Source organism: Anolis carolinensis, chromosome 1 (genome assembly GCF_035594765.1).
Source record: "Anolis carolinensis isolate JA03-04 chromosome 1, rAnoCar3.1.pri, whole genome shotgun sequence".
Classification (NCBI taxonomy): Eukaryota; Metazoa; Chordata; class Lepidosauria; order Squamata; family Dactyloidae; genus Anolis; species Anolis carolinensis.
In genome coordinates, this window is record NC_085841.1 from 166747985 (window position 1) to 166772523 (window position 24539).

The following is a 24539-nucleotide window of genomic DNA, read 5'->3' on the forward strand; positions in this document are numbered from 1 at the left end:
ATGCTGTTGTGTTGCGAATGCAAACTCAGTGGAAAATGGAGATGACAAAAAATAAATCGACCAAAAACTCCATTCTACTCACACAAACCAGTTGGCAAAATTAATTATTTTAATCACCATAAAGCAGCAGCATACATACTGAGAGAACCAGGCAACCTTTTGGTTAAACCTTTAAGTGTTGTGGCTTTGACTACAAATGTGGAGGAAAAGTTTTGGAACACATAGAAGTAAAGCGACATGATTCTGGGAGAAAAGCGAGTAGCAAGTAACGCCATCTAAAACCATTGCTGCTCATTCCTGGTTATGGTTCAGTGAAGTTCACCTCTACAGCAAACTTCTCGCTGAAAGTCTTCCACATTTTTGGCTTGTGTAGGTTATCGAGTTCATTTCTTGGTAAGTAAAGTCTGGGGAGGGAAAAGGGAAGAGTGGCAATGCACATATATTTGCAAGAAAGGACAAATTGTCCATCTTTGATAAAACAGGAAGTTTTAAAGATATTTTTGTTGTAAATACCCTTCAGCCGAACATTGAAATGTGTACTTCAATGTATAACTATCCTGACCTCACTTCCAACATTTCCACACACAATTAATTGCTGCTGCATTTTTTGTTTGTTGGGACGTCTTTGTTGGTTACAGCTATGCTGTAGTGGAGGTTTGGTGTAGTGGTTTGAGTACTGGACTAGGATTGAAGACCAGGGTTTGAATCCCCACTCAAGCAGCCATGAAAACCCACTCTGTCACATTGAGCAAGTCACATTCTCTCAGCCTTAGAGGAAGACAAAGTTAAAGCTCCTCTGGGCAAACCTTGTCAAGAACCTGCTAGCTGATAGATATGCTTTAGGGTCGCCATAACACTTGAAGGCACATAACAACAACATGAATGTGTGTAAATTGTAGCTTAAAACATCTGAAGGGTCACTGCTTCTCTTCTACCAATTGTACCCGGTGGCGCAATGGGTTAAACCCTTGTGCCGGCAAGAATGCTGACCGAAAGGTCGGCAGTTCAGATCCAGAGAGTGGGGTGAATTCCCATCTGTCAGCTTCAGCTTCTTATGCAGGGACATGAGAGAAGCCTCTCACAGGCTGATAACACATCTGAGTGTCCCCTGGGCAACGTCCTTGCAGACGGCCAATGTACTCACACCAGAAGTGACTTGTAGTTTCTCAAGTTGTTCCTAACAACAAAAAAACAAACCAAAAAATCAACTGTACCTGTGAAAATTATCATTATCCTCATTTACTATAATAACGCCACCACTGTACATGCTTAGAAATGGATGAAACATTCACTGCTTAAAGCTGCCAGCTTAAGTCTTCCTACAGAGTAAATCAAGTTTACACCTAGATAGGAATTGTGTAGTAGCAGCCAAAGAAGTTGTATTCATAATGAATACAAAAAGAGAACAGCAGAAAGCTAAGCTCATTCCCTCACTTCTGAAGACAGAGGAAGCATTCCTTAGCCTGGATCTCTTAAAAGGTCTGGATAGATGTCATGCCCTACTCTCTTGGAGTATGGAGGAGCAGAGGTGGTTTACCCACAGAGAAGCATGCTCTCCATTATAAGAAAGAATCAACTGCCTCTTAATCCTAAAGGCTTGGCTTGAGCCAGCCATTCATGAAGGTCAAGAATCTCACACACTAGCCCTCAAGCCAAGTACAAAATAAGCTTTTCCACTCCAGGCCTCTGCTGTCAAACACATTACAACTGACCTGTTGTCTTCTATGAAGGAAGTGTTGAACCAGAAGAAGAAAACACAGTCATCATAACCTTTTGGAATATCCTGCATGTCAACAAGGAAATCAGTTTTACTATCGTTTTCAAAGCTCTTTGCATCTGCTACCTAGCTGTATTGCACACAATTGCATTTTCTTTATTTCAAAGCTTGGATGCAATACAAGACATAATTATGACACACTGTTAATATGGTATGAGCCCTAAATTTGCAGGGGATACATTTGTGGACTCCTCATGGATGCACAAAAGCATGGATAATAGTGAACTCTATTGAAATGAAAATGTCTAGATAGCATATTTTGTCTTTTGTGGATGAACGAAACCACAGTTCTGCAGATATTGGGATCATATATTGTAGTTGATTCTTGAAAATAAATGTTTTATACATTTAAGGCATTGAATTTTTGCCACTGAATATGTTGGGAACTACTTTGAGTCCCCTCGGGTGAAAAAGTGGTATATAAAGACAATAAATAAATAACAACAACCAAACACTTTATTTTACCAAAGAGATGAGCACTCAAATGTTCCTTTTTCCTACAAAACGTGGGTCTGGCATTATTTTCTTCTGAGAGTGGGATGGGGCTGTTCCTGAAAACTGAGTTATTGAAACAACATATACTTTCTCATAGCAAAATCCAAGCCAAGAGGTCACTTTTTAGGGGACAGAGGGAGTGGTCAGAAGAAGACCTCCCGTGAGAGCTGAATGGACTAAGTTTAGAAGAAAAAAAAACACAACCAGAAATATCAACCATATTAGGTGGGTGTAATGCAACTTATTAGAACTAAGAAACAATAGATGACAACTGTCTGGATTTCAGGGATAAGAAATAAGAGAATGCATTACTTTTGGAGAGCTAACACTTTAAACCCTGATTTTTTTATTCTACTTTTCTCCCAGAAATGAAACTCAAGGTGATTCTGAAAGGCAAGTCAGAATTATCCCCTGGAATGCAGTCAGGGGCTGGGTGGTGTTTGAGGAACCCTGTAGTTTGCTTAAGGCCTTTTATTCTAGTATGCAGCATCAGCAAGGCTACTGTATTCACAGCTTAGCACTGGAGCTGCAACTCTGTACTGGCCCTACAGTTTATGGTAGTTTACTACAATCTGTCAATCTCCAGAGGGGCAGACTAGTGACACTTTACTTGTAGCTACACAGGCGTGAGTGCAAAAGAATACATAGCTGCTGAGGGATTGTAGAAAGTGAAGAAAGCCTAAATGTAAACAAAACATTAATGATAATGTTAATACTGTAGCTGCCACTGTCAGTACTTTTGACATCATTTTAACTCAGACCTCACTGTCTACAGCCAGCTTACCAGCTGTTAGGAATTATGGGAGCTGAAGTTCAAAACATCTGGAGGAGCAGAGTTTGAGACACTGGTCTACAGTATAGCTGGAGACAGCACAATCCTCCAGATGTAGTTGGACTACAACAAACCATTATCCATCAACATCACCTATCATAGCCAGTGCTTATAGGACAACCTCCATATCGTTGGGACTGGTACCTGCAGTTTCGTTTATTCGCATCTGACAAAATATTTCTAAACATTTTCTAGGTCCTCTAGCATGACTCTATGGCAGAGCTTTGCAAATTGTGTGTCACAACATGTTAGTGTGTCAGCTGCAGTGAGTAGGTGTGTGCATGAATGTAAAGAGAAATCTCTAAATCTATGTGAAATAAACAATACCAACTTGCAAGTATATTTACGCAGCAAATGTGCCGATTGGTATTAGTAACATATTGCTATTCATAAATGACAAAATATTGGAAATGTATGTTATGACCTCACAAATCATATATTTTTTAAAATATAAATTAAAGGCTTTCATAAGTTATGTTGTATCCCCATATATTTCCTTATTACAATGTATGTATGTGCCTATGTCTCTTATAAGGGGGTGGTTTAGTGTTCTATTGCTAGTAAAACTGAATTACTGTGTTGCGAAATGATGAATGTCTAAAAAGAGTGTCACCAAAATGAAATGTTTGGAAAGCTCTACTCTATGGAATTCTCGGGCCAGAAAGGTTTGCTATTTGCAGTTTTATGTATCTGCACGAAGTCCAGGAATGTATTCCCCACAGACAGAGTGGCCATACTGTAGTTGCAATTCTGCAATAAATGGAGGACCTCATGCTTCAAACCCCTGACCTCCAATCTGCAGTATACTATTTATGCATATGTTCAATGTACCTATCACCAGGGGAATTGGGCTGTTGTCCAGAAAAACTCATGTTATAATACATTTGGTAGTTTTATGGTGCCTTAGGAGTTTTTCTTGTTTTTGTTTCACTCTCTCTTCAATGGCATTTATTAATGAAAATAGAGCAGCTTTTCTACATCAAGCTAGTTTCATAAACTCTTCACTCTAATTTTTCTTCCAAACTGAGAAAACCTTCAGTCCTCTCTACATAATAAAATAAGAATATAACTATTTGACTTGATGGTTCCTCAACGACAGAGGCAGTGGTGTAGTAGTTTGAGTGTTGCACTTACACCAGTTTTAATCTACACTTGGTCATGGTGACATCTACTTTGGTGACCATGGGCAAGTCACCTTTTCACAGAGAATGCGAAGGCTTGGCTCTCTGAAGGAATCCTGTTAAGAACATTCCATTATAGGGTCACCTCAGGGTCACAATACGTCAGAAATAAATTGAGGACACATAACAATAAATTCATTACATAAAGTTTTTAAAAATGCAAATCTCATTGACTGTAAGATCCCTGTACCCAAGGTCTCTGCTCTTGTAAGCCCAATAAGGAGTAATCAATCAGCCTTCTGTTTCAGGTAAGATCTGGCATATTGTCACTGGAAACAGGGACACAACTACAAAGCTTTTTACTTACAGAAGAAGATTCGAATCTGATTTTGACATCATTCTTAACAACAGGACAGTTTTCTAAGCCAATCACCACCCAGTCATTTTCACCATCAAAGAACAGCTGCAAAGAAGCAGAAGGACATCTCAGTCTTGTTGTGATCCCATGATGACCAACACAACCAGCAAAGACCACCTGCTGAGCCCTCGCCTTAGTCCTGCCCTTTCTCTTGACTGAAATCATTGTGATTCTGAGCATTTTTCCAAAGGAGGGTCTGATATTCCATCTACTCAAACAAACAAATTAGATAGGCTTCCAACAATACCATCCCAACTCATGAAGTATATGTGTGCTTCAGATGTTTTTCCCAAATGCATACATCAGTAGCGTTGCCTAATTTCACACAAGGAGGAGGACGAGATGAAAAGTCATGCCACAGGCTCCTGAAGTTACCTTTGGAAGGAGTTACAGTGGTTTAAGATAACAGTATGCAGCATTAATGGCCATCTCTGGTGGAGACCTAGGCAATGATTGGCCATGCTGTGAATACAGCCAGTAACCCAAATGAATCCACCCTTTGGAAATGTATTTATCTCATGATACAAGCATTCCTTTGTCTCCATTAAATTCCTCCTGTCTAACTTTCCTGTTAATCTATTACTACTTGTGGGAATACGGCTCACATGTGCAGTTCAAAAAGAATCCTGCAGTGATGGCAAGATAAACACAGCACTTGTATCCCACATTTCGCTTCCCATTTGCAGTGACTGCTGAGTTTTTTAGCCATGTTTTAAAATTTTATTTTTCAGGAAAGGATATCCTTGTACTGTATGCCATTCTGCATGCAAAATTTTGGAGTACAGTAGAGTCTCACTTATCCAACATAAACGGGCCGGCAGAATGTTGGATAAGCGAATATGTTGGATAATAAGGAGAGATTAAGAAAAAGCCTATTAAACATCAAAATAGGTTATGATTTTACAAATTAAGCACCAAAACATGTTGTACAACAAATTTGACAGAAAAAGTAGTTCAATACGCAGTAATGTTATGTTGTAATTACTATATTTACAAAATTAGCACCAAAATATCATGTTATATTGAAAACATTGACTACAAAAATGCATTGGATAATCCAGAATGTTGAATAAGCGAGTGTTGGATAAGTGAGACTCTACTGTATTTCAGAATTGTGTACTAAATATTGGTAGTGATTTTTTACTACATGTGGATGGACAAAAGTGGAATAAACAGCTTCCCTTCTTCTTACCTCTTTGTCCATTTTAACTACAGTAGAGTCTCACTAATCCAAGCCTTGCTTATCCAAGACATTTTTGTAGTCAATGTTTTCAATATATCGTGATATTTTGGTTCTAAATTCGTAAATACAGTAATTACAACATAACATTACTGCGTATTGAACTATTTTTTCTGTCAAATTTGTTGTATAACATGATGTTTTGGTACTTAATTTGTAAAATCATAACCTAATTTGATGTTTAATAGGCATTTTCTTAATCCCTCCTTATTATCCAAGATATTCGCTTATCCAAGCTTCTGCCGGCCCGTTTAGCTTGGATAAGTGAAACTCTACTGTACTTTGTTTGCTGCATGAAGGAGTTCAACTTTAAAAATGCAGGTATTTTAATGGCTGAACAATTCATTTTAAGAAATCTCTTTTGGCTTTTGTGTTGTTCCCAGTGCGCCTCCCTTCCCCAAACTACAATTCTTTTATCCAGAAATGCATTCAGGCCACACTGCACAGTGTGTGGGTATTTTTCCTGCACAAAAACCTGCCTAGGAAGACAATCCCAGGTCCCTGAGATCACTGGCTCTTTGGATTAACTCAGGCGCCTCTTACCTTGCAGTTCTCCTGGGTGGCACCAAAACAACGAAAAACCACTCGCTTTTCCTTGATTACCATCACTCTCAAATCAGTCCCATTACCTTTTCCAACATCTAAAAGAAATGAACAAGATGGGTGAGATAATCGCTTGGATGAAATCCTGCAATTCAGGTCTATGAGCAGCTTGCTAACTCAACCAGAGAGGTCAGCCAGAGCAGAGCACTTGATGAACCAACCTGGATACAGCATATTATTTGAGAACACAGAAATGCTGGACCACTTTAACAACCACCATGTCAGACTACACAGAGAAGCCATTGAAATCCACAAGCATGTGGACAATTTCAACAGAAAGGAGGAAAGCATGACAATGAAAAAAATCTGGCTACCAGTATTAAAAAAAACCTCTAGAATCAGGACAGTAAATAAAAAACAACACTCAGAAAACAGGAATTCCATACATGAATCAATCAGGGCCAGCTAACACCTCTCAAGAAAGGATTCCCCCAAGCAGGCTTTGAAGCTACAAGGCCATTCAATGCTAATCAAGGTGATTAACTGCAACATTCACACTTGCCACCAACAGACCTTAGACCATCCATAGATACATAACCCTCCCTTGCCTAGTTTCCAATATACCTCACAACCTCTGAGGATGCCTGCCATAGATGTGGATGAAACATCATATGAGAATGCTTCTGGAACATGGCCACATAGCTCAGAAAACTCACAGCAACCCAGCTTGCTTTCAATTTTGTAGGAAATTTATTTAGTATTTATTTACAGCACTTTTACCCGGCCTTTCTCAACTCCGAGGGGGACTCAAGGTGGCTTCACAACATAGGCAACAACATAGGCCTAATAAATACCCTAAAGGCACCAAAAGCCCATCCGATCTTAGAAGCTAAGCAGTGTCAGCTCTGGTTAGCTAATGGGAGACTACTAATAATTACCAGGTGCTGTAGGTTGCATTTTAGAGGAAGGAACTGGCAAAACACCTCTTAATATTCCTTGTCTAAAAAAAATCCTATGAAATTCATGGTGTTACCATATATCTAAAAGCACACACACACACATTTTCTGTGACTCTTACCATGGATAGCATAGAGTTTTATGCTTTTGATCTTCAGTGGTCTCACTGGTGGGAGGTTCAAGTTGTACACAAATTTCAAAGTGGCATAATATCCAACGTATCTACTCTACAAACAAAATGTTAAGCATGTTTTAAATGAATTTTTTTTATAAAGTTATGAAGTTACTACAATTTTTTAAATATAATTCTAATTCCTTCTTGGGACCTGGCACTCTAAAAGAGTACAGGTCCCAAGGCAAATCAAACCAATAAGACAATCTTGAAAACGGCGAGATTTTGCCACTCTTTAGCTACAAGGGAAGAAAGGCCTGAAAACCCATCACTGCCTAAACTTTATGCAAACATTCCATAACCCAAGTCAAGGTTTGCTGTTCCTCCAACCTGTAATGCAGTAGTGAGGATGCTCTAGAATTCAGAAGGCTGGAGTCCCGCCACCTCCATTTTCTCCTCCTCAGGCCATAGTTCATTGCCAGGGCTATCATTTTGGACTACCAGATGACACAACACTTCCAGATGCATTTAGGACCACTGTATACGGGTCTGTTTGGAGTGAGGAGCATTCTAAAATAGCATGTAACAGTCTTGCAAAGATTTCAATGTATTGTTTGGGCTAAATTTTTAACATTGAGGGCTGAAACTTTTCATGAGGTCAGAAAATCCCAAGAACTACATTGAACCCCAAAAGGATACATGTGGGCATCAGGTGATAGAATTTCAATCATTCACTGGATTGGAAGTAGCTTCGATACCATCCAAAATCCAAGGAGATGGAAAAAAGGTCTCGGACAATAAAGTCCCATACATTTCGACCATCTATTTATTACATTAATGCATGCCATAGAACTGCCTGTAATGTCTTAAGCAGCACTTCAATGTAGATGCTTACCTGGGATGGAGTTTCAACACCCTGGAACTTGGAACTTGTGCTTGTATCTGTTCTCCTCTCACCAAAGTAGTTCAAACTGTCCTAAAAACAGAAGAGAGTTGTGATATTGTTGTTTTTGTTTTTTTTAAGAAGCAACCTGAGAACATACTGCAAGTCACTTCTTGTGTGAGATAATTGGTTGTCTACAGAGACATTGCCCAGGGGACGCTCGGATGTGTTATGATCTAGCTGGGAGGTTTCTCTCTAGCTTCTCCCTGCAAGCTACAGCTGACAGATGGGAGCTCACTCCGTCTCGTGGATTCAAGCCAGCAACCTTCAGGTAAGCAATTCAGCTGGCACAAAGGTTTAACCCATTGTACAACTGCGGCTCCTGTGATACTGTAATAAGTGGCATTAAAGCAACAGATTCACCAGAATCCTGGTAGTGTTTTTAGGTGTAAGTTCCTCTATGGAAGCAACTGGACTTCTCTATCCAATGCAGAATGTACACAATATGTATCCAATTCAAGGTTATAGAAATTGATCAATATATGTGGTGCTATTGTACATCTAGGGGTACAGGTGCATTCAGAGGTATGCAATGTTTCCATTCAATAGAAGAATTGCTTAACACAATCCATAGAGTTTTATGCTATGTATCCGCAATGGAGGGCGCCCCAGATACTGTGTTCTCATCCAAAAGTTTCTTTTTTGGGGTCACGTAAATTTTACAATATCCCGCACCATTTCTAGGAATTTCACAAGAGCAGATTTTCAAGCTCATGGCAGAATGGAGAAGAAGTTTGGGAAACTCCATTGTTAAAACATAAACCTTGCTCCAAATGTGGATCTTCTATATTTATTTATTACACTTTTCTCAGCCCTAGAGTGACTCAAAGCAGTTCCCAACATAATCAATGGCAAAATTCAATGCTTGACATGTATAAAACAACACATATCAAAACAACGACAATAGACTAAAACCATTAAAATTATAAAACTATAAAACAGCAGTCACACATAATACATAAAACATGTAGGCCTTCCACAATCCTGATGATATCTTTAACTATGATATCTATACAGGGTGCAAGCAATGGGAATCTTGCTCCTAATAAAAGAGAACTCAGTTCCTCCCTGTTCCTTTTAAGTTTACAAATTCCAATTCATAGACGGAGTTTCATCCAATGGTCAAACCGAAAGCTATCAAAATTATCTGTGGATGGGAAGTGTCTGGCCGCTCCCCTCCCCTCTTATGTGTGTAGGGGAGGCATGAATGCAACCATATTATCATTTTCCTTTTTGCACCCCCCTACTCCATTTCCCATATAGTCCAAGGGTTCCCAATAAATCTAAAGCCTACACAGCAGATGGATCCAAAAAGCGACACCCTCTTCTCCCCTTGCACAAGAGAGGGTGCCAGTTTTGAGATACATCTGCTATGTAGGCTTTAGATAATTGAATCAACAGAAGGGTTGATAATTGATATATCTTTGTTTAAAGGTAATGTATTTATTGTGATCTGATTCTATCACATGTGGCACCTGGATAGTAACACATCCGGGCGCCCCCTGGGCAACGTCCTAGTAGATGGCCAATTCTCTCACCACTAGAAACAACTTACAGTATATTCTCAATTTGCTTCTGACACAATTTTAAAAAGGCACTTGGGCACATCAAACCTAAGGACCATGTTCAATGTTGCTGTTTAACAGACAAAATCAGCTGAAATACCATGGAGTGTTTGCACAGTCTTGTTGGGCTACTCTATAATGTCAGCACATCCAAAGAGTACTCCTCTCCACTCCAATGTTGACAAAAGCTGATGTGTTTATGAGCCCCCTTCCTTCAAAAACGGACTGATTTGCACAGCTCAGAATGTAAGTGTTTCAGTTCGATCAGAGACAAGTCAAAGATCACCACCCTTGCTTTCTGTACCTTGGCACTATCAAACTGGTTGCTGTCAATAAGCCAGATGCAAATCATTGTTCCCGTCCGACCTGTATAAAAAAAGAAAACAGCAATGTCTCAAGAATATAGCCCACTTGCACTAGACCATATTATTTCCCATGCCTCCCTTCAAATCTGAAACATATCTGATCCTGCCTACAACCTACCTTTCACGCCAACTCACTGGACACTGCAAAATGCCATTCTCTATCCTCACTCAATTTGTTTGCCAACTGCTGTACTCCCGCATAGGTTCTTGCAACCACTAATCACCATTTTTAGGGATTTACGCCAGAGACTATTTCCCCTTGCAGCCCAAATCCTTTAATCATTGGGAATCTCTTAATTTAGAACAGTGATTCCCAAAGTGGGCGCTACCGCCCCCCAGTGGGTGCTGGAGCGATCCAGGGGGGCAGTGATGGAAACTATTAGGACACAGGGGCGGGGCCAGAGGAGGGGCGGGGCCTCTTCTCAAGTGCCAGAGACAGGGCTGAGCACCTGACACGCCTGTTAGGACACACAGGGGGCGGAGCTAGAGGAATGGGCGTGGCTTCTTCTCAAGAGCCCGAGACAGGGCTGAGAATCTTCTATACCTCTCCTGAGGCTCTTGTTGGGACACAGAGGGCGGAGCTAGGAAACAAGGCGGGGCCTCCTTCCAAGAGCGCGAGACAGGGCTGAGCCTCTATACCTCTCCTGAAAGGCCTTTTAGGACTAAAGGGCGGGGCTAGGGGTGGGGGCAGGGCCTCTTCCCAAGAGCCTCTGTATACATCCCCTGAGGCATTTGTTAGAACACGAGGGTGGGGTAGAGAGGTTCAGCCCTATCAGGCACTTGGCAAAAGGCCCTGCCCCCTCCTCTAGCCCCACCTCCTGTGTCCTGACAGGCGCCGCAGGACAGGGATCGAAGCTCAGCCCTGCCTCAGAGCTCGTAACTCCACCCATCCCAGTCTTGGTTGCCCATTTGTGGCCCTGCCCACCTCCCCTCGCAGCCCTGAATCTTGGACTAGGGGAGAGGCTCAGCCCCGCCCTCTTGAGCAGGAGCCACACCCACCCCTCTAAGCCACGCCCCCCTTTTCAGGGGCACTGAGTCATATTTTTTCTGGAAAGGGCCAAATATGTTTGGGAACCACTGATTTAGAATGGATTTTTCCCTAATTTTCAGAAAGATAAAGAATCAATCCCTTCTTTCCCTTTACAAAAGACAAGCTGTTGTACCGCATTGTGTAGGACTATTTGTTTGAGAGCTTCAGAGAGCATGCCAGTTTATTTATTTCTGTATCATTAATGAGTGCTTTTATAGCCTTGGCTCTCATGATGATACAGTAGAGTCTCACTTATCCAAACCTCGCTTATCCAAGCCTCTGGATAATCCAAGCCATTTTTGTAGTCAATGTTTTCAATATATCGTGATATTTTGGTGCTAAATTCGTAAATACAGTAATTACAACATAACATTACTGCGTACTGAACTACTTTTTCTGTCAAATTTGTTGTATAACATGATGTTTTGGCGCTTAATTTGTAAAATCATAACCTAATTTGATGTTTAAGAGTCTTTTCCTTAATCCTTCCTTATAATCCAAGATATTCGCTTATCCAAGCTTCTGCCGGCCCGTTTAGCTTGGATAAGTGAGACTCTACTGTATATATGATAAATCACTGACAACAAAAATATTGCTGAGTTGCTATGAGTTTTCCGGGCTGTATAGCAATGTTCCAGAAGCATTCTCTCCTGACATTTCATCCACATATAGATCCTCAGAGATTGTGAGGTTTGTTAGAAACTAGGCAAGTGGGGTTTATATATCTGTGGGATGTCCTGGGTGGGAGAAAGAACTCTTGTCTGTTTGGGGCAAGTGTGAATGTTGCAACTGATCGCCTTGATTAGCATTAAATAGCCTTGCAGTTTCAAAGCCTGGCTGCTTCCTGCCTGGGGGAATCCTTTGTTGTATTGCTGCTTTATCCCATACCATCTGTACTCCAGCACCTGCACTGCTTTCAGTTAGCACCTAAATCTAGCTCTGGCAATTATCTAGTGATGTCATACATAGATTTGTAGCAGTATCCTCCTTATAGAAAAATCTAAAGACTTGTGAGTACTTGAGAACTCTCCTGGTGTCTCTTTACCTTCCAGAAATTCAACTTCCCAAACTGACATGCTTATAATCGCATCAAGCCTTTTATGCAAAGCTTCACGAACTCTAGGTAAATGTTTTGTGATCAGGTACAACTGAGAAAATTAATGACAGTTTGACCTCCTTTTCTGCAATTGAGATTGGGACAGAGGTCAGGCTATAACTTGTCAGTGAGATCCTCAATCTAAAATGACTGAAATGCAACATTAATTCAGTTTCTTGAATTCTTGAATTCAAATGCTATTTTTTAAGTATTAGCACACATAACAGGATGCAAGTAAAGTTACCTAGGGGCATTTGTCTGGGATTAGGAAAAATGGCACCAAGTTTTATCTTCCAATAATTCACTAATAATGTATTTTCTATGCCTCAAAATCCTCCTTCAGAGAAATAAAAAGTGACAATTTAATAGCTGAAATCTGGAAGCATTCCAAGAAAACCAAATATGATAGGACATTTTTTTCATTAAGATGAACAAATGTATGTGCTTGCTTCAGCAGTACATATTTTAAAATTGGAACGATACAAAGATTAGCAGAAGATGAACAAATGTAGATGTGAACTAGGTAACAAAATGATACTCAGGTCAGTTCAAATTTTTCGGTTCTGACTCAATGTTTCCGTTAGAAAAGTAATTGCTTATGCTTACCCTTCCCTCCTTTGCAGTGTATTGCTATGACATTGTTCTCGTCCTGTTGCATCCATTTCCGGACACTAGCAGTGAACTTTAGCATGTCCCTTAAGTACAAAAGAGGAAATATTTTCCTTGAGAATCCTTCCAGTATACTTTTCTAGGAAGAGAGTCTTCTGGATCAGAGCAGTAATATTAGAGTTCATATAGCTCCAAGTTATCTATTTCAGTGTTATTCATATGACATGTTAGACCTATACAAAAACTGTGTTGTCGAAGGCTTTCATGGCCGGAATCACTGGGTTGCTATGAGTTTTCCAGGCTGTAAGGCCATGTTCCAGAAGCATTCTCTCCTGATGTTTCACCCACATCTATGGCAGGCATCCTCAGAGGTTGTGAGGTCTGTTGGAAACTAGCTAAGCGAGGTTTATATATCTGTGGAATGTCCAGGGAAGGAGAAAGAACTCTTGTCTCTTTGAGGCAGTGTGAATGTTGCAATTGGCCAGCTTGATTAGCATTGAATAGCCTTGCAGCTTCAAAGCCTGACTGCTTCCTGCCTTTGTTGGGAGGTAATAGCTGGCCTTGATGTTTCCTATCTGGATTTCCCCTATTTTTTGGGTTTTATGCAAAAATTCATTAAATCATGACATGGAGTGAAGGTGGGTGTCACATAACGGCTACTCCAAACTTCCTTCATTACAACAATGCATGGCTAAATATGCTTACGTTCTGGCCCACAACTAAGATTCCTTATCATAGGAAGGACTTAAAACGACATGCTCACCATCAGATAGATATTAGGCAAATAGGCATCCTCTCCACAGGTGTAAATAATGAACTCCTAAACAAGGCTGCTGAAAACATGCTATTTAAGATTAATGTGAAACAATTAAAAGTCTACAAGTTCCTGAGAAAAGTTCCGGACTTAAAATATAATGGAAATACAGTATCAGTCTTTCAGGACTTGGCAAAATCAACTAGAGATGAAAGAGCCTCTCTCAAGGCGGTTAGATAGACTCAGAACAGAGAAGATTAACTACACCTGGGCCTTTCCAGCTACTATTGTTATCTACAAAGGGGGGGGGGGGAATCACGGCGAGGACTCCACATGAAGGAATTAAGATGCTAAAGGAGCTGAATTTAACTTGTCCTTCACCCAAGAGTCACTCAGCTGATACAGATCCAGATGAAGGGACTGGCAGAACAACTGAGGAAGAAGAAGGATCCGAAGCTCACACGAGGCCAGATCATTTAAAAAAAAGAAGGGTCTTAGGAAAAAAAGCTGGGAAACAACAAGCATCCCAGTACAGGCCCCGAACAAGAAGGAACTACAAATAGTGGGACTTTAGCTAACTGAGTTGTGGAATATGCACTCTGAACAAAAAAAAATGTGCTTATAAAATGTGTTAAACTAACAGTTATAATTGTTAAAACACCTAATACATTGTAAGAGATTTAAGACTGATTAATCTCAAGAAGGAAGTACTTTCTCAACTAAAAGTTGAAGAAGGGAATTTAACTTAAGGTGCTTACTAAACAATGTTTATTAAGTGAATCTACAAATTGGATTGTTAATTATGTATTGCTAATTAGTTGTTTAAGCAGGAAGAGAAGTCTGTAACTGCTTACATGGGAAGTAATAAGTGGGTGTTATATGGGTTAAGGGGTAATACACGGAATAATAAAGAGACTACTATTGTAAGTATCTACGCCCCTAATAAAAATCAGTTAGGATTTATACAAAAGTATTGCACCAAAATTGAAAAACAAGCCAAAGGAGATATAATAACAGGGGGAGATCTTAACATGGAACTCTATAAACAAACCAAAAAAACAGGGCGGAACCCAGGCAGACTTGAATGCAAAATAAACTTTAAAAAATGGAACCTCATAGAAGCACAAAATAGATTAGGAGAGGAGGGAACTACCCCAACCTTTTATTCCCACAGGCACGCAAAATTCTCTGCAATAGACTACTTCATAGTTGGAATTAACACTAATAAGGGAGATTAAAGTGGGGAATCACTGGCCAGGTGATCATGCTCCCCTTCTGTTAAAATTAGGAATCGCAGTAAGAAAGACACCAAGGAAATGGATTTTCAACCTAAAGGTAACCTTTAACGAAAAGGATAAACAGGTCATTAAACAGCAGATTCAAGAATTATTTCGATTTAACAGACAACCACAAATAATAGAAGAGATATTATGGAATGCTTTTAAAGCAACCATAAGGGGTACTTGTATTTCATTGGAAATAGCAATCAATAGAAAAGAAAAGAAAACAATTCAGAAATTAAGATCAGAGGTTGAAGATGAATTCCTTCGTTTTCAAAAAATCCCATCAGTCGAGAAAAAAACAAAATGGAAAGAGGAAAAACAGCAACTGAACAACTTAGATAAAATAGAAACCACAAAAATACCTATGGATTAAAAACAATTATCAAATAAATTCAACTGATAATTCGAAGAGGCTGGCCAGAGTCCTAAAATCAAAACAAGCTAGAAACAGAATACTTAAGCTGAAAGATGATAGAGGACATCTGAGAGCTACAGATAAGGAAATTAGGGAGATTATGGCTAGTTATTATGAAAAAACTTTACGAAGGTAAAGACCTAACCAAACAAATTGGCCTCTTCAGAAAAACTATAAATAAACAGTCAGAATCTATTCTAACTAGTACAATAATTAAATCAGAAATTCAAAAAACAATAGAAAACCTAAAAACAAATACATCACCTGGGCCAAATGGATTTACAACAAACTTCTATAAAATATTCAAAGATGAAATTACAGTAGAGTCTCACTTATCCAAGCTAAACGGGCCAGCAGAAGCTTGGATGAGCGAATATCTTGGATAATAAGGAGGAATTAAGAAAAAGCCTATTAAACATCCAATTAGGTTATGATTTTACAAATTAAGCACCAAAACATCATGTTATACAACAAATTTGACAGAAAAAGTAGTTCAACACGCAGTAATGTTATGTTGTAATTACTGTATTTACGAACTTAGCACCAAAATATCACGATATATTGAAAACATTGACTACAAAAATGGCTTGGATAATCCAGAGGCTTGGATAAGCGAGGCTTGGATAAGTGAGACTCTACTGTACTCCCTACCTATTTATACTCTTTAATGAAATAATGGGAAAACAAAATTGTACCAAATTCTTTGAAACTCTTCGAAATTCTAACAATCTTAAAGCCAAATAAGGATGAAACAGATCCTAACTCGTACGGACCAATATCCCTATGCAATGTGGATTACAAAATATTCACCAAAATATTAGCTAATAGACTGAAGGATATACTCCCAGAGATAATTCACGAAGATCAATACGGATTTGTAAAAAACAGGAAATTAGCGGACCCTATAAGGAATATTCTGAACATCCTGAATCATGCCACAGAAAAAAAATCTAAAGTACTTATACAGTAAAACCCTGCTTGTCCGAGCCTCCGTGCAATCCGAGCGGGTGAACAGGGAGGGCCGCAAAAGCCCTCCCCGTTCACCTGCTCGCTGGCTGGCTGGGTGTGCATGTTGCTAGGTAGATAGCATAGGTAGATAGGGTGGTACATTCCAAAGGATTGTTTAATATGTCATTTAAGCATTAGTTACTTTGGTATTATGTATATTGAAATAAGACATGCGTCACAAAAATTTTGTTAATTGTTGGAATGTATCAAATAAAATATCAAAAAATGTGAAACAATTTCTCATGGGATAAAGACATTTCCAAATTTTAAACCACTGGTTCTGGCTTGATGAGGCTGTTGAAATTTACAGGCCAGCCTTTTGTAAAATACCCATAGCACTACCTTGGCGAGGCACTTACTCTAGAGTAGGGACATTGTGATCATCAATAAACATTCTTTCCACCCTGTAATGGAAATACTTGGGGTCATAGCCCTGTTCACCTGCAGGGAGAAAAGTATAGAAATATTAATTAAAGACACCTAGTTTCTATGGGAAGACTAAGTAGCGCTAGTTTTGCCCAACATTTTGACCAATTGATCCATGTGGAGTTGTACAAACAAAAGCAAAAGCAAAAAGGAATGCATCTTTAGGACATCCATGTGTGGCCAAAGTGTGGTTTCAAAGTGTGAGGCCTGGCATGAAGAACCCAGTTGAACTTGAAGTAAGGCCTAATGTAGACAAATTGAAGGTGGTGTAATAAGCACTTCATTTAAAGTATCGAATATGCAGCAGAGAATGGAGGGAATCTGAGTGGATTTAGATTACCTCTGCATTTTGGTATCTTAAGCAAATATTATTGGATATGCTCAGATATAAAAGGCTTGATCTAATTAAAAAAGAACATCTGTATTGAAGACAGACAGCTAAATGATACAATGAAACATACTTACTACAAAGGTTGTAGACTTTGTAGTGGCCTTCATGTTTTATATCCAAGAACTTTGCAACATCCTACAAAAACCAAAGTGAGATGTTTAAAGAATTTGTGATACTAAAGAAGGCTGAGAGCAATAGCACTACAGAGTTCATATTTAAAGAAAGCATTCTATGTCAATCTTTAATTCTCTTTCCTTAATACCACTGAAACATTCATTGATTAGTATATTAATTCTTTAAATTGGCTACCTGAACATATAATTTTTCTTTGTTTGGGAGTCAAACACAGCTGAGTAAATGTTAAAAAGATGCACACAATGAACTTATGGTTAAAGACTTAAGACAAGTCACAGATTCATGCAAGAACTAATGTTTGTTGTTCTCGAAGGCTTTCATGGCTGGAATCTCTGGGTTACTGTGTGTTTTCCAGGCTGTATGGCCATGTTCCAGAAGCATTCTCTCCTGACATTTCTCCACATCTGTGACAGGCATCCTCAGAGGTTGTAAGGTCTGTTGGAACCAAGCAAGTTGGGTTTATATATCTGTGGAATGTCCAGGGTGGGATCCTCTCACCTCTGCAGAAGTCTACCATATACCATGCAGCTGTGGAGACGTTTACGTAGGGACCATCAAACGCAGCATTGCCCAAATACGAATCAAGGAACACGAAAGGCACTGCAGACTAATTCAACCAAAGAAGTCAGGCATAGCAGAGCACCTGATGAACCAACCTGGACACAGCATATTATTTGAGAACATAGACCACTTGAACAACCACAATGTCAGACTACACAGAGAAACCATTGAAATCCACAAGCATGTGAACAAATTCAACAGAAAGGAGGAAACCATGAAAATGAACAAAATATGGCTACTAGTATTTAAAAACTCTAAAATCAGTACAGTAAATAAAGAACAACAGGCAGAAAAACAGAGGAATTCCAGACAGTAAATAATCAGGGCCAGTTAACACCTCCCAGCAAAGGATTCCCCCAGGCAAGAAGCAGCCAGGCTTTGAAACTGCAAGGCTATTCAATGCTAATCAAGGTGGCTAATTGTGGGGTTGGGCTCACAGGTGAGGTTAGGGGGACAAGGATAAGTTAAGATACAATAACGGTACAGCCATTCTGTGAATATCCATTAGTTTAACGAGCGCTGGCTGTACACTACAGCGTAAAACTTTATATCTTTCTGTATTTTTTTTCTTTTTGTGTGTGTCTATGTTATTTTACTTCTTGTTTCACGCTTTCATGATTGTCTGTTATATTTCTTTAAAAATAATTTTTAAAAAGGTGGCTAATTGTAACATTCATACCTGTCTCAAACAGAAAAGAGTTCTTTCTCCCACCCTGGACATTCCACAGATATATAAACCCCACTTGCCTGGTTTCCAACATATCTCACAACCTCTGAGGATGCCTGCCATAGATGTGGGTGAAACGTCAGGAGGGAATGCTTCTGGAACATGGCAATACAGCCCAGAAAACTCACAGCAACCCACTAATACTTTGCTTTCTATTCTTCACTCACCTGAGCAAAAACATCTTTCCTCTACTGCTAACCATCACTTTACTAGTATTAATTAAAATGAAACCAGCAACAGTTAAGAGCAGGGTAGGGGAGGAAAGAGAATGGACTCATAAGGATTCAGAAAATACCATATGCTATTTGCACAATCTTTCTGATTTTAAGTTACCTTGATAGGATTCCTATAGAAAGCTTGCTGCCCAGAAGATGGAAATGACATTGCTATAATACGGGCTGAGAAAAACACAAAAAGGTGTAACAAGTGTAACATAATTGAAAACAGTGCATTTCTTGAAGACACTGAAATAGAAATGTCATGTCAGGGATACCCGCATGCTCTGTGCATATAACTCCATATCCCTCTCTTTTAAATAGGAAGAAACTCAACCAAACTAAAAAGCTGCTGAGAAGCATCAGGACTTCTTGGTGTTGTTATTCTATGCTTAATACGCAGATCAGACATCCACTTCCGATGTTTTTATGCCTCTATTCCAAGACTATGGTCTCAGGACCTTCTCATGGAGACTTGGCATACACATCTAGAATCAATAGCTAGATTTCTTATCTTCCACATTACTGACAAGATGTGTGCACCTACCTTTTTGAACTGAACTGAGGAGTATTAGAGTTGTGTATCTAATCTATGCATGGGACGAGGTTGAACTAGACGGCCCCTGTGGCCCCTTCCAGCTCTAAGATTCTATGTTCTTCTGCAATCCCACTAACTATTAAAATAATATATGCACATATCCCAGAGAAGGGAAGGAATGTGGCATCTGAATTCAAAGCACAAAAACAAGTGTTTCCCACCAGAATTCAAGCTTTTATTCAAGACCATCAGTGATCCATGACACCTATGTGTCCCATTGAACCAGTCCCTAATGTGGATGTTAACGCCTCGAGTTCACTCATTTAGCTTAATAATCAAGAACTAATGTCTTTCTGGTAAGATGCATGATGGGAAAGGCATGACATTTCGGAACAGAGGACGCAAAAGTTTGGCAAGAACAGCAGATTGGCAAGAAAAGCAGTGTCCAAGTGGTGGATCTTGGCTTCCATAGTATGTCTCTAAGCACGTTACTGTCTTATTGAATGTCTTATTGAATGTAGTTAGGTTTTAACTGCTTAAGAGATTTGGCAGTATTTGCCATTGCATTTATTCACTTCCAACTGAAAAGCAATACCTAGGAGAAGTACATGCAGTGTCACATCACTCCAGCTTTTAAGGCCAAGAGGGAAGGAAAGCAAAGGGGACTGTCAATTCACACACTTTTCACAGTTCTTGGGTGCCTGAATACTGCAAGCTCCCATTACCAACTATAGCAGTGGTTCTCAACCTGTGGGTCCCCAGGTGTTTTGGCCTACAATTCCCAGAAATCCCAGTCAGCTGTTAGGATTTCTGAGAGTTAATGGCCAAAACATCTGGGGACCCACAGATTGAGAACCACTGAGTTACAGCAAACATATACAGGCAGTCCCCAAGTTATGAACAAGATAGGTTCTGCCAGCTTGTTCTTAAGTTGAATTTTTATGTAAGTCAGAACAGGAACATATTTAAGTGTAACTCCAGCCAAATATATGTATCTATTTTGCTTTGGACAACATAGGAGAGGATTAACACTTTGATGACATTTGTTTTGTTGCCTGCGTCCCTGTTCAAAAGATTTCACCTCACTTTCTGTCCCTGTGATCAAAGGATTTTGAAAAATCTGGCTTGTTATGGAAACAAGGAATAGTGATAAAGCTTCAGTTGAGAGAAACACCTTTCCCCCATGAAAACTCTTTCAGGAGTGGATTTCCCCTTTGAGGAGAAGATGTATCTCACTTCCTATTGTCTCACCCCTGTTCTTAACTATGGGTTGTTTGTAAATTGGATGTTTATAACTCAGGGACTACCTGTACAAATCAATCACCCCACCTCTTACCAAAGGATACAAACCAGTGACATAGGTGAGGTCCAGATCAAAGCCATCCTTAGTATAACGCCTCTTGTTTTCTGAGACCTGCCAGCCAAAACATACACAAGAAAATTGGAACAAGAGGGCGGGGAAACCAACCACCCTAAGCCATAAACACAATAGAAAGTCATAGCTGGTTCAGTACCAGATCACGTCTACATTCACTTCAAGAGATGAAATAACACTGCTTTGGTGCCATTTTAAAGATTATCCTTATGAATCAAGGAAGCTACCTTGGACTAAATCAAATGCTGCATGCCAAGGAAACACTAGGTCTTATATAACTGGACAGAACCTTGCCATAGCTTAACCTAATCAGTTTTAGTTTTTTTTAGCATAATATAGAAAACTAGCTGTGCCCGGCCACGCGTTGCTGTGTCAAAGTATGGTGGTATGGGAAATAAAGTATTGAGGAATTGGTGGTAGTTAAGGTAAAGGGTAAACGTTTTCCCCTAAGATTAAGTCCAGTCGTGTCTGACTCTGGGGGTTGGTGTTCATCTCCATTTCTAAGCCGAAGAGCCGGCGTTGTCCATAGACTCCTCCAAGGCAATGTGGGATGACTGCATGGAGCGGCGTTACCTTCCCACCGGAGCAGTACCTATTGATGCACTCACATTAGTATGTTTTTGAACTTTTGGGTTGGCAGAAGCTGGGGCTAATAGTGGGAGCTCTCTCCGCTCCCCCAATTCAAACCTTTTGGTCCAGAAGTTCAGTAGCTCAGCACTTTAACACGCTGCGCCATCAGGGGATATTATTTCCTAAAGGTTGTGAATATACAATATTTCTGATTGTTTTTTTTTTTGTCTGTTGGAGGCAAGTCCGAATGCTGCAATTAGGAAAAATGATTAGGATGTAATGGCCTTGCAGCTTTAAAGCCTGGCTGTTTCCTCCCAGAGTGAATTTTTTGTTGGGAGGTGTTAGCTGGCCCTGATTGTTTCCTGTCTGGAATTCTCTTGTTTTCAGAGTGGTGTTCTTTGCGATATTTTATGTGCTTCTACTGTCTGTGGCCCTGAGAAAACAGAGGATTTGCCAGACTTTGATGATGGGAATACTTTGTTTGGAGGTGTTAGCTGTCCCTGATTGTTTTCTGTGTGGAATTCCCCTGTTTTCAGAGTGTTGTTCTTTATTTAGTGTTCTGATTTTAGAGATTGTATTGTTCTGTTTTATTATACTGATTTTAGTGTTTTTGAATACTTGGAGCCAGATTGTATTCATTTTCATGGTTGACCGCAACACAATAATAATAATAATAATAATAATAATAATAATAATAATAATAATAATAATAATGACTTTGGTAATACACAGTGCTTCACTCCCTTCTCAGCTTCCTTTCTGGAAGAATCCTTTCTTGGGAGGTGTTAGCTGGCCCTGATTGTTTCCTTTGTGGAATTTCCAATTTCCCTGCTTTCAGAGTGTAGCTCTTTATGTACTGTCCTGGTTTTAGAGATTATATTGTTCTGCATTATTCTATCCCAGTAATTATTTCATATTAAAGTAGAATCTCACTTATCCAACATTCGTCTATACAATGTTCTGGATTATCCAACGCAGTCTGCCTTTTCATAATCAATGTTTTTGTAGTCAGTGTTTTAAATTCATTGTGATATTTTAGTGGTAAATTTGTAAATACAGTACAGTAGAGTCTCACTTATCCAACATAAACGGGACGGCAAGTACTGCTCCAGTAAATTTGCCGCCTCTCTCCTCCGTTTCCAACAATGGGGGCGTGGCTGGCAGCGCAGCGTCTTGACTACGCTGCAGGAAGGGGGAAGAGCTGAGGACACAAGCAGGGAATTTACTGGAGCAGTACTTTTCAAACTCATTTATCTATATGAAACGTGCCTAAATTTCAATGGGGATTACATGAGATTGTAGTATTGGAATGTGTCTTTCAGCTGCATATGGTAAATGTTTTATCCTATACTTTGTCCTTTTTAAAATCCAAAACGTAACGTACTTTCTGGATAGCCCTCGTATATCCATGAAATGTCCAGTGTGGGGGAAAGAACACTTGACTGCTTAAGGCAAGTGTGAATGTTGCAACTGGCCAGATTGATTACCACTGAACAGTCTTGCAGCTTCAAAGCCTGACTGCTTCCTGCATGGGGAATCCTTTGTTGTGAGGTGTTAGCTGGCCCTGATTGTTTCATGTCTGGAATTCCCCTGTCTTCTAAGTGTTGTTCTTTATTTACTGTCCTGATTTTAGAGCTTTTTTAATATTGGTAGCCAGATTGTGTTCATTTTCATTGTTTCCTCTTTTTTGTTGAAATTGTCCACATGCTTGTGGATTTCAATGGTTTTTCTGTGTAGTCTGACATGATAGTTGTTAGAGTGGTCCAGCATTTCTGTGTTTTCAAATAATATGCTGCATCCAAGTGCTCTGCTATGGCTGACTTCTGGAACATGGCCATACAGCCCGGAAAACTCATGGCAACCCATTTTTAGCTTCTCTTCGATTTCCAAGCAGGAAAATGACCACATGGTTTTCCAGAGGGAGAAAGTTCCACCATTGTGGTACCGTGGCTGATGAGGCTCCATAATGACTCACCATCCTCCGTGTCACTTTTTCAAGCCGTTCCTTCTCAGAAGCCAGTCGAACTACTCTTGCCAGGATTATAATCCTCAGGATTCGAAACAGAATAACCGTTCTGGTCAAGACATACAAAAGAATCATATCAAGCTCAATGAGAGGCTGCAGTTTATATTTAACATCTACTTTACAGGCTTTTGAAGCAAGGTTATCTATGTGCTTTTTTCCTTGCTGCACTTCCTATGTCCAGTTCCCCATTTAAGAGAAGAAAATTGGAAACTTTTGACAGAATCAGGAACAGAATTAAAAAACAAAGTATATTCTCTTTACCTTGGAATTTGGCTTAATCCACTCAAGTCAGAGAAGCAATATACAATATTGACTAACAGTGTGCCCAAAATAATGATGGCATCTAGAATGTTTATGTTGGATTCGAAGTATTTTCTGAAACTGAAACACAAAAAGATACAGCTGGCAAGGGCTCTTTCTGAAAACTTTAATAAGGTCTTCAGCCAAGAACCTAACCCCAGTAGTGCCACAAGATTTTATTTTGCAGTGGAATTTTGCATCATTCCCTATTGCAGAACCAAGTTTGAATTTCCTTCTCATTCTTTGAAGCTTCCTGCAGTTCCCAGTGCAATATTTTCACAGGAATCCCTGCTCTTACCCTTCAACAAATACTCGCAGACTGACATCCAGGAGGAAGAAGAGTGCTATAGCCAGAGAAATGTTTCCAATCATGTGTTCAAGAGAGAGATATTTATCACCAACCAACAGAGACAAAACCACAAGTGCAAGGTCCACAAAAATAAGCACTATGCCAAAAAGCCTGCAAAAGAAAGGGCAGATGAGCAAGAGAAGATAATTAAGTTTCATAATGGTATCATGCCAAAATATATCTTCTCCAAATGTTGTACTACAACTCCTGTCACCCCCAACCAGTCTGCTGAATATCTGTGATACCAGGAGTTGTAATCCCACACATGGGGTGCTTAATGGCTTCCATAAAAGGAACCAAAAAACAGCATAACAGAAAATAGACTTCTGAGCACAGACAGACATGTGGGGCTCAGAGTGTTTA

General features: G+C 39.7%; 1 protein-coding gene across 6 annotated transcripts in view; it reads right to left on the reverse strand.

Annotated features, from left to right (window-relative positions):
• Window positions 1–87: 87 nt before the first annotated feature.
• The window catches only part of LOC100552176 (phosphatidylinositol 3,4,5-trisphosphate 3-phosphatase TPTE2), a 39445-nt gene continuing 14993 nt past the window's right edge, over window positions 88–24539 (reverse strand). For 4 of the 6 annotated variants that reach the window (XM_008115572.3, XM_008115594.3, XM_008115589.3 and 1 more), the window contains 15 exons: window positions 24126–24287; window positions 23789–23908; window positions 23477–23576; window positions 20907–20970; window positions 19137–19201; window positions 17455–17515; window positions 16923–17004; window positions 13101–13189; window positions 10308–10369; window positions 8391–8471; window positions 7505–7610; window positions 6427–6524; window positions 4593–4688; window positions 1713–1783; window positions 88–404 (listed from right to left, as the gene is read on the reverse strand). In XM_008115572.3, the coding sequence (XP_008113779.1) occupies window positions 302–404; window positions 1713–1783; window positions 4593–4688; window positions 6427–6524; window positions 7505–7610; window positions 8391–8471; window positions 10308–10369; window positions 13101–13189; window positions 16923–17004; window positions 17455–17515; window positions 19137–19201; window positions 20907–20970; window positions 23477–23576; window positions 23789–23908; window positions 24126–24287 (1360 nt within the window). In that variant the 3' untranslated portion in view covers window positions 88–301. The remainder of the gene's footprint in view (window positions 405–1712; window positions 1784–4592; window positions 4689–6426; window positions 6525–7504; window positions 7611–8390; window positions 8472–10307; window positions 10370–13100; window positions 13190–16922; window positions 17005–17454; window positions 17516–19136; window positions 19202–20906; window positions 20971–23476; window positions 23577–23788; window positions 23909–24125; window positions 24288–24539) is intronic. The other 2 variants (XM_016995963.2, XM_062958319.1) reach the window with 2 other exon arrangements.